The 14,330-nt window shown below is 33.0% G+C and overlaps 1 protein-coding gene across 1 annotated transcript in view; it reads left to right on the top strand.

Annotated features, from left to right (window-relative positions):
• Positions 1–14,330, top strand: part of LOC143239442 (uncharacterized) — a 48,063-nt gene extending 33,733 nt beyond the window's left edge. Inside the window, exons 10-12 of the mRNA XM_076480500.1 lie at positions 6,813–7,140; positions 10,109–10,727; positions 14,149–14,330. Coding sequence (XP_076336615.1) covers positions 6,813–7,140; positions 10,109–10,727; positions 14,149–14,214 — 1,013 coding nt within the window. The 3' untranslated portion in view covers positions 14,215–14,330. The remainder of the gene's footprint in view (positions 1–6,812; positions 7,141–10,108; positions 10,728–14,148) is intronic.

Below are 14,330 nucleotides of genomic sequence, written 5' to 3'. Positions count from 1 at the left end.
CAGTTGTCATAGGTTTGCAGCTCTCCACACAAGAAGTAACCCTCAAATGAAGTGCAGCAGCATCTGCATATGTTCAACAACTTTTGCAACAAAGTCTGGATGCAGGGTAGAATTTTCTGTGACTGTCTCTTCCAGGCAGGGGAAATTTGCCAAATTCCCCATCTTCACACGCTTTATCCACAAGACAAGTTTTTCTTTGAATGCAGCCAATTTCGCACTTGCAGTCACAATGTTGAGTCCCCTTCCTTGCAGAGAGAGATTGAGTTCATTGAGAGCTAAAAACACATCAGCCAAATAGGCAAGCATCTGAACAAAAGTAGGTTCTTTGAAATATATAGCCAGTTCTTGTACCCTTTCACGGAGAAACTGATGAATTTCTCCTCTCAGTTCAAACACACGAAACAGCACACGACCACGTAACAACCACCTCACTTCAGTGTGGTACAAAAGAACAGTGTGTTCCTGACCCATTTCCTCACAAAGTGACTGAAACAATCGATGATTCAAAGCTCGGCTGCAAATAAAGTTTACAACCTTGACACAAATATCCAGAGTTTTCTTGAGATCTGGGGACAATGTCTTTGCTGCAAGAGAGTGACGATGAAGAAAGCAGTGAGTGATTTTCAGATTAGGAACTTCTTTCCTCATTAATGCAGCAAACCCAGAACGATTGCCCAGCATTGCTGGTGCACCATCTGTACATATTGAACCAATTTTGTCAAGGTGAAGTTCGTTTCTTGAGAAAAATTCTTGTATTTTGTTAAGCACATCTATAGCTTGTGCAGTTGTCTTTAAGGACTGACAGAAAAGGAAACTTTCTTCCACTTTTTTCTCCTTCACGTAACGAACTACTGCCAATAGCTGACAACAGTTGGATACATCTGTTGATTCATCCACTTGTAGGCTAATCTTAACTGGACTAGCCTTGATGTCAGCTACAACTTGTTCCAGTATGTCAACACTCATGTCGATGATTCGGTTATGGATTACATCATTTGACAAAGACACTTGTTGGAGTTTCTTCTCAGCTTCCTTGCCAAGAACAATCTTTGCCATTTCAAGGGCACATGGCTTGATCAGTTCCTCACCAATTGTATGGGGTTTCTTTGATTTATCAATCTGGTATGCAACTTCATAAGAAGCACGCAGTAAAGGTTTCTCTGTTGGCGAAAATCCATAAGTCGGCAATGTGCCAACCTGATCAAACCTAGCTCTTTTGACCCTTAATGTCACAATGTCATTTCCTGCATCCCTGCCACCATGTTTGTTCTTGAAATGTTCATCAAGCTTTGGTGGCTTCAAGTTCGCATTGGAGAAGAGTGTGCTGCACAGGATACACTGTGGACGTTGTGTCCCATCCTTCTCTGTAGTACAGGTGAAACCAAACTTGACATATTCGTCATTCCACTTTCGTTTCTTCGACATACTGCAGACAAATCTGGAAAAGAAACACATTCATGTGTAGGTGTTTTCTTTTTTTTTTATGAATTATCTCTAAAATATGTGATGGAGAGACTGAGATACTTGGTTTAATCAGTAGATTTGTAGGCATGACAATACATTCTATGAAAATATTGTAACGGCTACACTGCTACAGTGATGATGTATGTTATGTAAACAACCCATCGCTCATTTAAATAAATGTGTAGAAAGCAAAATCTGAAATAATACATAACCAATCTTCCACCCTACTGTTATGCATCAGAAAAAAAAATAACATTGAAACAGGGAGACCATAACTCACGTGTTGATGGCATGGATGGGTGGTGTGGACTGAGACGTGATGATAACCTCCCTCTCTTTCCGTGTTGCGCACGTGTCCTGTACGCGTCCCTTACTCGTCTATCCAAATGACATACCCGTTTGTTTACCCTGTATTGGAATCTGATGCAACTTTACCACTTCATTAGGAAATCAGGTTTAGGTTTAACTTTATCTCGGAACACTGCTGAAGCAAAAATGTTTCTTCTTAGGAGAAATATAAAGCATACTCTTATGTAAAAATATAGATTTGCTTTAATTATTCATGGGCATCCTCGCACCCCTTGGGAATCATCTTCGCACCCCTGGTTAAGAACCCCTGCTCTAGATGAATATTGCAGCTATGCAAATGATTTGTTTGTTTTTTGTTATATATTTTTGAGTTAAATCATCTTTGTACGTTAGTATACATGTGTTTGTGTGTATTGAAATACTTCTAATTACCAACTACTTAAACTTTTTGTATCTTTATACTTTCATAAACATAGACATAATTTTATTTAATATGATGCAACTGATACTGGCTTTTTCAGTTACTTTGTCTTCCAGCAGTCAAATTGTACATATAACATATTATCTTCTTCTGATGTCATGTTTTAGTAATAATGCCAGTAATTTCTTTTGTATATTTTAGTGGTTGTGTCTTATGACATTTTGACATTAATTTTAAGTAGAACTAGTCTGATTGAAATGCTGCTTCAGCCTATTTGTCAGTAGTCTCTGTTATATGAGCTGTATTCATATTAACCATAGTTAAGATTTTAAAAATGAACAACTCATCAACTGTCTAAGATATTTTCCATTGCCTCATATTTTGTTCCCACTCTCCAAATTTCGTGATTGTATACAGTATACGTAACAGTCTTACTGCATTCAACAAGACGTATAACCTGAGAGACAATACACTATAATGAAGATTCAAGTTCTAAAATACAACTTAATTAATATTTGGTTAGATGTTATGTATCATCTTATATAATTTCTTTTTCCATTTGCTTTTCTTATCTACTGGTATTAGGCAACTTGATAGGTAAGGGAATTCTTGGAATATCTTGTTTTAGATGCTTGTGGATGGTATAACAATGGTAATAATCCTGCTAAATGTAACCAACAGTACTGGTTAAAGCATTTCCATTAAGAACTTCTTTGCACTGTTTAAATGTTTATGTTGGTGTTCATACCTTGTGCATAATATTTTATATTAAACGTGGTATTGTAATATATTAAGTTCTTTTTAAAGTGTATTGACATATTAAAGTTTCAATAAAGATCAATAAGGTGTTTCTTATGAAAAGAAACTTTATTTTATCCTTGTGACATAAAGAATCGGTTGTTTTAGCTAATCCAAGGTTTATGTACATGTAAATTACAAAGCTGTTTTCTTACAACCCCTTACACACACACCAAAAGAAAGGGTTGTGGAAATGTATATATCTCATTAAAAATGGTTAATAAAATTAACCTTATCACAGTAATAAAACTTAAGTGGGTTCTTCAATTATATAAAAGTATTCCAGGTTTTGAATAAAGAGGCTCAACCAGTCTCAAGCTTAAAAATTTTGGACTTGAAGATTTCTTTTTAATACAGTACGTGTTTTCATAATTACATTCACCAAGGTTTACACACATGGAAACTTCATCAGGGTTTAAGAGTCTGGTTATTTCAGTCTGTCATATAATCTGGTAGCCATTATGTAATTGTTTTTAAACACTGAATACCACTGTTATAACTATTATCAGATGCTGCATATCTAGGTCGGTGCATTAAAGAGCTATATAAATTAATATTCCTTGAGTCTGTGATCACTCTTTCTATTCAGAATCAAATTTTAATAAACATCTTTTTTTTATCCTGTTCCATCAAATTTTATATATGTAACTTCAGAGCAACTGAGTGATCTTTATCATGAATATTAGGCCAGTTATATTCAATGTATGTTATCTGTATGAGTGTCAGTTAATTTTTCTTTTCTCATTAGCACCCAAATGCATAAGTAGACTATACGTATTTTACACCATAAATATGTATGTAATACTTGGGTATAATTCTATGAATATCATGAAAATAATGTATTTATACTTTACTTTTCTCTGTTATCTATGTGACTTTTCTCATCTTGTGAATCAATGAATAATTTCTACACTATCTATCTATCATTAATGGCAAAATGGTAATTTTTGTACAGCTAATGTATTGGTGGGCAGTATATACACTATTGATATCAAGTATCATGATAATTTTGCTTTACATTTAGTGTAGAAATTACCCTAAAAATATGTGACACTTTACTGTTTTGTACTAACAACCCCCAATCCTTCTCCCCACCCAAAATAGAAATTTATACTAAAATTATTGGATACTCCTGTGTTAGTGTTTTTCAGTTATGTGTTTTTCTAAAGACAACATATACTACTTTTTCTTAAAGCAATAATTACACTAAAGTTATGAGAACTTTACTATTTTGGTTTATCTTTTTGAAAAGTCTCTTCTTCTCTTTCTTAGTTTTAAGAATAATGCTGAGGATTTTGGATACCCTGTTATTTTATGTTCTATTTTCCAATTATTATTTATTACGAGAAATTATATTAAAGATATGAGACAGTGTATTAATTTGTTTATTTTTTCAACTTTTGTTTGTTTTCTTTTAAGATGGGCTTAACTTAGCCTGGTACTTAGCATTTTGGGCTATGGGAGGAAGATTTAGCTGGAACATATTACTAAACACATGTCACATCTTCAAGTGTGGTAGTCTTAAAAACCATAACAGTCAATCACACTATTCAGTTAATATTAGTCAGTAGATTTAAACCAACCATGAATATGTCTGTACCTAGAGGTCTCTATCCCAGCTGTTTACCTTGTATGTGTGATAAAATACTTTCAGGTTGTAAAAATAACAAATGCCTTTCTTAGAACAAAGAATACAGGATACTGTATTAACAATTTCATACACTTCTTCCTTAAGACAGGGATTATACCAAGTTTGTAGGATATTTCTGCCAAATTTTGTTGAATATTTCTTTTCTCACTAAAGGCGAATGCAACAGTAAGTGATTTGGGTATTGCTTTAACTGTACGTAGACTTCTTTCCATATACAACACTGTGGAAAAGTGTTAGGACAAGAGAATATTTTGTCATTCTTTTCATTCTATTGGGCTAATTCTTCCATGCCACTACATGAAGTAAATTTCAACATTATAGTAATGCTCCACTAATCCCTGTTGACAATTGAATGGTCCTGGGTGAGAATGCTTATCATTCTGCAGAATTCCCAGATACTTGTACCAAGGGTATGTCATAAAGGTTCTGCTTGAATGAAAATATTGATTAAATTTAGGATTGAAGTAACTGTCATCCCATGCATTGTTTTAATTATACAGAAATTGGCCAGTAAGGAGCTAGCACATGGCACCATTATATGATAGAAAAAAATCAATTTCATAACACTCCACAAATGAATCTTGATAAAGACAGTGTTTAACACTTTATATTAAGTTTTGTTTTCATGTCATGGTCCCAAAAGTGTACAGAATTGTCAATAGAGTAGGAAGTTTGCATAAAAACTTGACATGATGCTGGTTGGACTTTCAGACTTGAAATACTCCACAAACACTATCAAGTATGCCATAGATTGCTAGACCAAGACAGGTAAATCTGAAAATAAGAAGGAAAGAGGCAGAACACAAACTCAATGATAGCGATGTTAATTATCTTTGTTTATGTAGCCTTTGTGACAGAAGAAAGACTGCTATTGATCTCAAGCATGAGATAAACAACTGTATACCAAATGACAGAAGTGTCCAGATCTACAGTATTGAGAAGACTCAATGAGAATGAAATATCTGGTTGTATAGCAGTTGAAAAATCTTTACTTCCATGTGCAAATATTGTCACAAGACTGAAACTTGCTTAAAAGTTCTAAAACTGTATTGTTAATAATTGGATAAGGGTGTTATGGACAGATAAGCTCAAATATGAAATATTTGGTTGAAAGCATAAATTGCACATTCATTGAAAGATACTTAACCTCAATGCATGGTACCCTACTATGAAGCATTGAGGAGGCAGTGTGATGGTTTGCTCTTGAGGCAACAGGATATATTTGTAAAATAGATGGAATAATGTGACAGCACAAGTACCATCAGGTACTGATCTTTCATGGTATACCCAGTGGTTTGCATATTATTGGTAAAGGACTCTACTACCAATAAAATAATGACCCCCAAACACTCATCCTAAGAGAGAACTGATGGAGTCATTTAAGTTAAGCATTGACCCCACAGAGCTCTAAAATAAACTTGATGAATTGGAGATTACTTCCAAAGAAACTTTATGGGAGTGTATTGCATTTGGAGTAAATTCCCAAAGGAATATATTGCAACAATTCCTGAAAAACTGTCTACAGTTATTTAAATGGGGACACAAAATATTTGCTGTAACTTTCTGTTGTACAAAGTATGAAGATTGCTGAAATGTTGATGTTTCATCTGTGATTTATCTTCCATTGTTCTTTGAAGAAAGCCCAGAAATCTAAGTTTTAAGTTTATCCTAACACTTTTGTGCAGTACACTATATGGAATATGTCTACACTAATGCATAACATATTTTACTGATTTTATATAAATAAACTATCTACTAACTGTGGTTGAAAACAATAAGCTTATTTTACTTTGATTTGAAGTTTTTGAATGCACCATTAACTCAGGATACACTTATAGCTTTCTGTTTACTTGTTGGTTCAATATATCTGATGATAATAAAGTAGCAAGTAATGTATGACATAATATTAGCCTTATGTTTATCTGGAAGCAGTGAAAACTGATGTAACATACTGTATATACATGGCACCTCATTATCTTTGTATGTTTAATCTATTAACTTTTTTTTTATCTGAACACAAGAATTTTTTTATTATTGTAGGATACACTCCTGGTAATATTGTTAAGAATGCTGAATATACTTAAGAATACAGAGTACAATATTGACTTTATATTGTAGCTGTTTACATGTATCTCGGACAATGACATTAATAGTAGGTCAATTTTCCAGCTACTGTATCTGAGGACAGTGACTACACTAGTGATGTGGGATACCCTGCTAACCAACACCCAAGTGCCTCAATTCACCACCCCAACAGTTCAGCTTCTCAGTTTGGTGGTGCTTCTAATTTAGTCCGGAGAGCTTCTCAGTGTGATGACTTTTCTTTTGACCGTGAAGGCTCTTATGAGCTAGACAACTATGATGAAGATATGTATGATGAAAGAGTATCCCAATCTAAAGGTGGAGATATTTGGATGAAGGGAAGTGATTCAGAATCAGATCCTCTGTATTACAACAGCAGACCACCAGAACGCTATATGCAGAAGGAGAGAAATAGGTAAAATACTTTTTCTACAAGCTCTATCAAGTGTGTTGTATTATTAGAGTACTGTTATTGAAAAAACAAAACAGATATATGTTAATTGATGTATGCAAAACCCATAACATTTACATTATATGAGTAAAATATTTGTTTTGTATTATAAAAGAAAAAAGACATGTTAATATTTACCAGAAAATTCAATACATTTATTTCAGAGAAATGAGCTTAACTATACATGAAATTCCTGAATCTATACCTTAAGATGGAAGAATGACACTTATTTCAAGTATTACGTCCATGCAAATCTGTATTATAAAGTTATACCACTACATTGAACATACAGAGCCCACCACTTTTTGTTGTTTTTAATTTTCCATGACCATTTTAGTACGAGCAAGTGTAAATGCTGTAAAGGTAATAAATTTCAAGATCTGTTTTCCTATAATTCTGGTATACAAAAATTAACTTCATCATATAGTCTTAGTGTTCCCAATAATTGACTGACACATTCTAAGATCAACATTGTTTTTTTATATATAAACTTGCTGTGTTATGGACACATGTTTTGGTGCAACTTGCAGAAAAAGTTTGGTAAAATATTGCCAGGAATTAACTAACAGTAACAGTTTGTCTTTGCAGTTTATTTACCATAAAGAAGGGAACCCATGATTTTTATTATACCTAGCATGTGTGATATCATACTGAAAAGAAATAAGTAATTGGTGAACTGCTCACGAACAGTATGTATTCTGTTACCTTAAAAAAAGGAAAATGTTAATTGTAAAACATGTTTTCTTATTTGCCATATGAGCAAATGAGATTTTTTTTAAGTTCATATAAGAAAGTTAAACAGAGAAGATTTTAAAAGAAAGGGCTAGTTGGGTTTGGTTGATTCTGAAGAAAATCAGATCAAATATTAAGCAAAAAGAGCAACTTGTTTTCTTTTTAACTATTGTAATCTTTGATGATATAAGGTTTCTGCTCTTTGCTATTAATCTTGTTAAAGATTTTAATGCAAGCATGTTTTATTATCAGAGCTGCATTAAAATTATCTCCTTGCTTGTTGACATTTTGAACCCATCTATAGACTACCCATGATGAAACCCTGTATACATTGTAAGCAGTATTTTAATGAATCTGTACAAGGCTAATGATACATTGTTGCTGACTGAGTTGAAATGTTCTCCGATATCAAAGAAACTAAGATTTGGTAGTAGAGGTTAAGAGTAGGGCCAAAGAAATGTTAGTTTTGTCATGTTACTTACAATCTTTGTACATGATTATGGCACTAACTTGATCCAAACATGGTCTTTATTTATGGCCTTATTTCATGAAGCACCTGTTCTTTCTTATTTTCTAAATTAAAATATATTTTGAAAATAATCCTGTTTAATTTTCAATCCATCAATGATATCTTTATTACAAAGAATATGCATTATTAAATAATTTCAGTGACAAATTGTAGTTTATATTATCAGATATAAAAAATAGAATATAGTGCTGTAAAAACTTCCCATTTAGTACCAATAGCATTATATTTTGTTTTGTCAAATTCTTGTTATTGTTTTCAGATGAAAATCCTAAACTCTTAAGATCAAAACATCTATATATTGCAACATAGTAACAAAATGGAGGTATTAAGCTTCTAGGAGTCACTAGTCAGAATATTGTTAAATGTTTCTGTAACTGTTGCTATTGAAACTCTGTAAAAGATTGCTAATAACTGATTAAACCAACTGTGTATGCAATCAGTCACCTACCTGTTTTATTAGAGCAGTGTAGCTCTGATCCATTTTTCTGTGTTCTTAAATTTGGATTTTTCAGTTTTGGTTTTTGAACTACTTCCTACCAGTTTGAGGTGTAACATACACAGGTTTTTGTGTATGTACTGTTGTGATTTTTTAACTTGAACATAGTAAAACCATATCTATTACATGGCAGGGTTAAGGTCATAACCAGAAGATCAGTTCTATGGCTTTTGTCTTCTTTAAAACAAATGGAACCATGAGAACCATTCTAGAGATGATTATATCATTTATGGCTTCTGTTATTACTGGTGTATCTGAATGACTTGTCTCTGCAACCTAGTTCAATATGGTGTTTTGCTACTGTTTTCTTGTACTTGTTTATCTATGTATTTAGTAAATATGTATATATAAATGTATTAGTACCTGCTTTGATTCACAATCAGATGAAATTGTAGAGATTTTTTTTCACCTTCACTTTCTGGCTTTAAAATGTTTAACAAATGCATGTTTTAACTTTGCTCATAGTTAGGAATGTATTTTCTGTTGTTTACTCCAAGTTTAGGTAGTATTTTCTTGGTACATGTTAAATACAGGTAATTTACCTGCAGGAAACAAATAAATTCTTTCATAATTTTTCTTACCTTTTCCTAAAACATCTTTTCCCTTCATCTAGTAAGCATAATGTCTTGTAATTAAAACACTCAACTCCTGATTTAATGAAAATGTATTGCAATATACTAAGAAAAGATTACATTAAAAAATTATACAAGAGATGTATAATAATGACTAAGGACTTCCTTTAAACAAATTCTTCAAGGACCTAAGATCCTAAGGAGACAACTAACAACAAACAAAATTTTGATGTGAACAAACACTGAGATGTATTCCTGGTCTTGAGAAGACAAACCCAGTTAAGGTGTTTCTTTAAAAAAATGAAATAGATCTTAAATGTTGAACACTAACATTTATGATTAAATGGATGTAATTTTTTGTTAATAATATACTTTGCCTGCTGTTTAATGTACTTGTGATAAAACTGCAAGGATTTCTCTTTCTTTAAGGATGTCCTCCTTTGTAATTCAATTTGAGTAAGGTTTGTGCACTATTGAAGAATACAAAAGTAGTATATTTTATGTATTAAATGTATTACACAGGGAAATAAACCAATTTTCTATTGTGTGTGTTTGTGTGATCGATTTCCTAAGTCATGTTTGTTAATGTTTTCTTTCCTTTAGTTCTCCTTCAGCATCACGAAGGTGGGGAATGTATGGGTACAGTAATGGTCCTGATTATGAAAGTGACCAGAGTTTTTCATTTGATGCAGATGACCACCTTGTATATAATGAATATGACAGAAGTACAGATGATGTAGTTCCTAACACACCTAGAGACATAGGTCGGAGGAAGAGCTTGGAGCGACAGGGTGGGTTTGACCAGGAAATATTGAATGAACTGTATGAAGAACCTGAAGTAGGTTACCATAGTCCAGACAGCTCGGATGCTTACAGACAGGACAGTGCAGAAAGTGCTAACGTTCCAGAATGGCGAGGAGTGATGAATGATTCCTCTCGGCCTTCTTGGGATCAAGAATTCCATTCTTTTGAGACAAAGGAAAGTGGTTCTCCTGTCCCTGAACAATGGAGTTCTGTTGAGCAACCTTTCATTCCTGAGCACTCTTCTCCAGGAACACTTGAAGAGCCAGATGAAGTGTCTCCTGAGGAGGAGGAGGAACAAGAAGATACAGATAATATAACTCTTATAGAGACTGATTCTAGGCCTGAAGGAGAAATGATGTCAAAGGCTAAAGTTCGGTGGTTAACAGCATTTCATAAAATCATCGACCAGCTTAATGAGGTAAGATTAGCGAGATTCTTAATCTCACATTTGTGACAATTATTCCATTGAATTGGTGCTAAATATAAAGAGAATATAATAATTTATCATTTAGCAAGTATATATATGTATGTATATTCCCTCATCTGTTGGATTCATACCCTTTAACAGATGAAAGAATAATTATTATTTGTCTATCTTCAACTGAAAAACATTGTTGAACATCAGTTAAAATAAACTCTGTTACTGTTGATGTTGGGTATTAACACTCAGTGGCTGTATATACCCACCACTTCTTTCACATATAATCTTTATTATATAGTTATATACTAATTTAGGTATACGTTCATTGATAGTGTTGGTGCCAAGTACTAATAACTCCATACACCTACTACATGTATTACTCCCATAATGTTTTGGGGAGTGCAGGTAAACTATATAAATTACATCAGTATTATAATTTGTTAACATTAAGAATCTATAATAATTATCACAATACTTTTGTTCTAAATGAACTCTTTCCTACAGAATTTACCATACAAAGAGTTGAAAGTAAGTTGTATATAATATTATGTGGAATGCTAAATAGAACCACAGTATCTAGGAATTGAAACTGTATTCTGTATCTCAAAGTACAACAAAGCTGTTTTTCTCAAAAGTCATATAAAGCTTCAATGGGTTGCAGTGTGTATCATTAAGTGGGCTTCAGAAGTCAGATGTGTAACTAGGGGGAGTAAGAGGCTGATAGAAAGCAAATCAAACATCAAACAAGTTAAGAGTTTGACAAGATGGAAACTTTTTTGGGTCAACTGAACTGTATTGAAACTGATGATACTGGCAGATCTTAATGTCAGAGATATAGGATGAAAGGTATGGCAGCTAGATGCTCAAAAGAAAGTGGTAAAGTAGTCACTTGTATTATTGTTGGTCAGCTCCCAGATCCTTTGATCTGTGGTTGGCTTGCAGCTAGCTGCATTTTAGTATGTTCTATGTGTTACCTACAGTTAGGCCCAAGTTCCTCATCTTATCCACTTTATAACTCCAAATTCTTTTTAGAATTTATGTGTTTATAGCAGATTATTAATTTGGAACAAAAGACTCAGTTCTGGGTGAGGAACTCAAACCTATCAGTATGTGTTTATTGCAGATTATTAATTTGGAACAAATGACTCAGTTCTGGGTGAGGAACTCAAACCTATCAGTATTTATATAGAGTGGAAATACTTTATGATTGGTACTATGAAAAGGTGTATCTAGACATCAACAAGAATTAATATCAAAACTCTACTGAAGTCACATTCATAATGATAAAGTAATTAGGTCATAAGAACCACAACAACCTGTTGTTGATTGTGTATAAAAAACATGTTGTGTATGCTTGTTGCTTGTTTTTTTTGTATGAGGCAGGAATTCTAAATTTCTGTTGTTTACCTGCCTATTGAAATAAAGCTACTGTATTAATAAACTGTCAACCAACCTTGCATATTCTGAAGTAATGTTTCATGACAGTAAAACTAAATTGTCTTGTAATTACATACTCTAGGTTGACTAGCCTTAATTGTTGTAGCATTTCGTTAAAAACAGTTTTTGATTAGATATGTTACCTGTCTTTCAGCATTTGAAATAATGTTTTATCATTTTGCAAGGTTAGATTTTATGTTTCCTATAATGATAATTCTTAACCTGTATCTGAAAAATAGCACACTGATAACAAAAACTTATTACTAAATGTTTTTAAAAATACACGTAATGATGCATAACAGTTTATAAAAAATATTAGCATTACATTTTAATTTTGTATACCACGTATTATTGCTCTCACATTTTGCTTTAATATCTTGCATCACTTTCATCAAAAACTAAATGTTAGCACTGAATGTTATATTCAAAAATATATGGAGATAAGAAGTAGCTATTTGTTGCATTCAGGTTAAGAATTTCAATGTAAATGTACAGGAATGAGCAGTAATATCTAAGTCTCTCTAGTGTCAGAGACAGGTACTGTTGTGAGCTTTCTAGATGATATAAAGAAAACAAAGATTACAAAGAAATAATTCTGGAAATTTGAGCTTGGTGTAGCTCTCAAGTTCTGTTACTGGTAATGTTTTAATTACTCAGAAAAGAAACCACAGAACTGTTGCTCTTGAGCTCTATGAGAAATCCTGAAATAGTTCTGTGTCCTTATGTGGACGTCTCTTATTAATATTATGTAGAATATGCAGAAAAAATATAACAGATGAAAAGAATTGGTTTGAAACAGACCAAATTAAATTTGATTGTTTTTAAAGTTATTACCCACTTTAAAATAAATTATTTTTAATTACTACTATGAAAATTATAAGATTTGTACTAAAAATAGTATAACACTTCAGGCAGTGGCTGCATCAAACCACATATACTTCTCTTAATTGTAGATTTTTAAATTTGTCATGATAGAGAGAAAATTTTCAAACTTTTTAACTTCTCTCATAGACCTCCCCCTTATTAACAAAACATTGTATTTTATAATGAATGTTCGTTGTTAAATAAATGTGCATTTCTGTTGAGCACTGGTGTAGGTTATGCTCAACAATGCAGATATAACTCAACTGATGACAACCTAATATATTCTAGTTCATTCTTAGAACTTGAGTTGAATTAAAACAAAGCACTTTCTACCTCATGGTTGGCCCGGCATGGCCAGCTGGTTAAGGCACTCCACTAGTAATCCGAGGGTCGCGGGTTCAAATCCCCGTCACACCAAACATGCTCGCCCTTTCAGCCGTGAGTACGTTATAATGTTACGTTCAATCCCACTATTAATTGGTAAAAGAGTAACCCAAGAGTTGGCAGTGAGTGGTGATGACTAGCTGTCTTCCCTCTAGTGTTACACTGCAAAATTAGAGACGGCTAACGGAGATAAACCTCTTGTAGTTTTGCGCGAAATTTAAAACAAACCAAATCAAACCTCACAGTTATAGTTTATTGAACTTGTAACATAGATTTTTTTTCACAAGTAAATTATCACTCAATATAACGTTTTCTAGTTCCATATTTGTAGTTAAAATAACCGCACTTTCGAGCATATAATTATATCTTTAACTATTTAACTATTACTGAATGCAACTTACCACTTTTTAGTTTGTGATTGTAATTAAAACAAACATAACACACATTTTACAATGCACTTTTCCAGTTAACAGTCCAATACAATTAGTCATTAAATTATAAACCTCCAAGATGACATTATCTTTTAAAGAATATTAAGTATTGGTAAGTGAACAGTTATACATATTTCTGATAAATCGCTGGTTCGAATTGCAGTTTCTCTTTTGTTGTTCTCTCTGTTTGTAATTTGCAACAGGTGTTAACTTGTGTAAAAAAAAAAAGGTACGGAGATATTGTGTTACTTTAAGATGATTTTTGAGTCTTACCATGTTCTTAAGTCTGTCACCACGTTTAGTCATGTACGATCACCTCGACAGCAGTCGTGCAATGTGGTTTACATTGCGAAAAAGGCTCTAACTGAATTACCATGTAAGGATGACTGTTCTTAGCACCTGTTTCAATAGTCTGATTGTATACAAATCAGTAGCACTGCGTTGAGCTACTTTACCAAGTTTATCTTTGTATGAACCATCATGA

The sequence above is a fragment of the Tachypleus tridentatus genome, chromosome 13 (assembly GCF_004210375.1).
Source record: "Tachypleus tridentatus isolate NWPU-2018 chromosome 13, ASM421037v1, whole genome shotgun sequence".
Classification (NCBI taxonomy): Eukaryota; Metazoa; Arthropoda; class Merostomata; order Xiphosura; family Limulidae; genus Tachypleus; species Tachypleus tridentatus.
The sequence above is the reverse complement of the archived record's forward strand: the minus strand, read 5'-3'. Positions and strand labels throughout refer to the sequence as shown.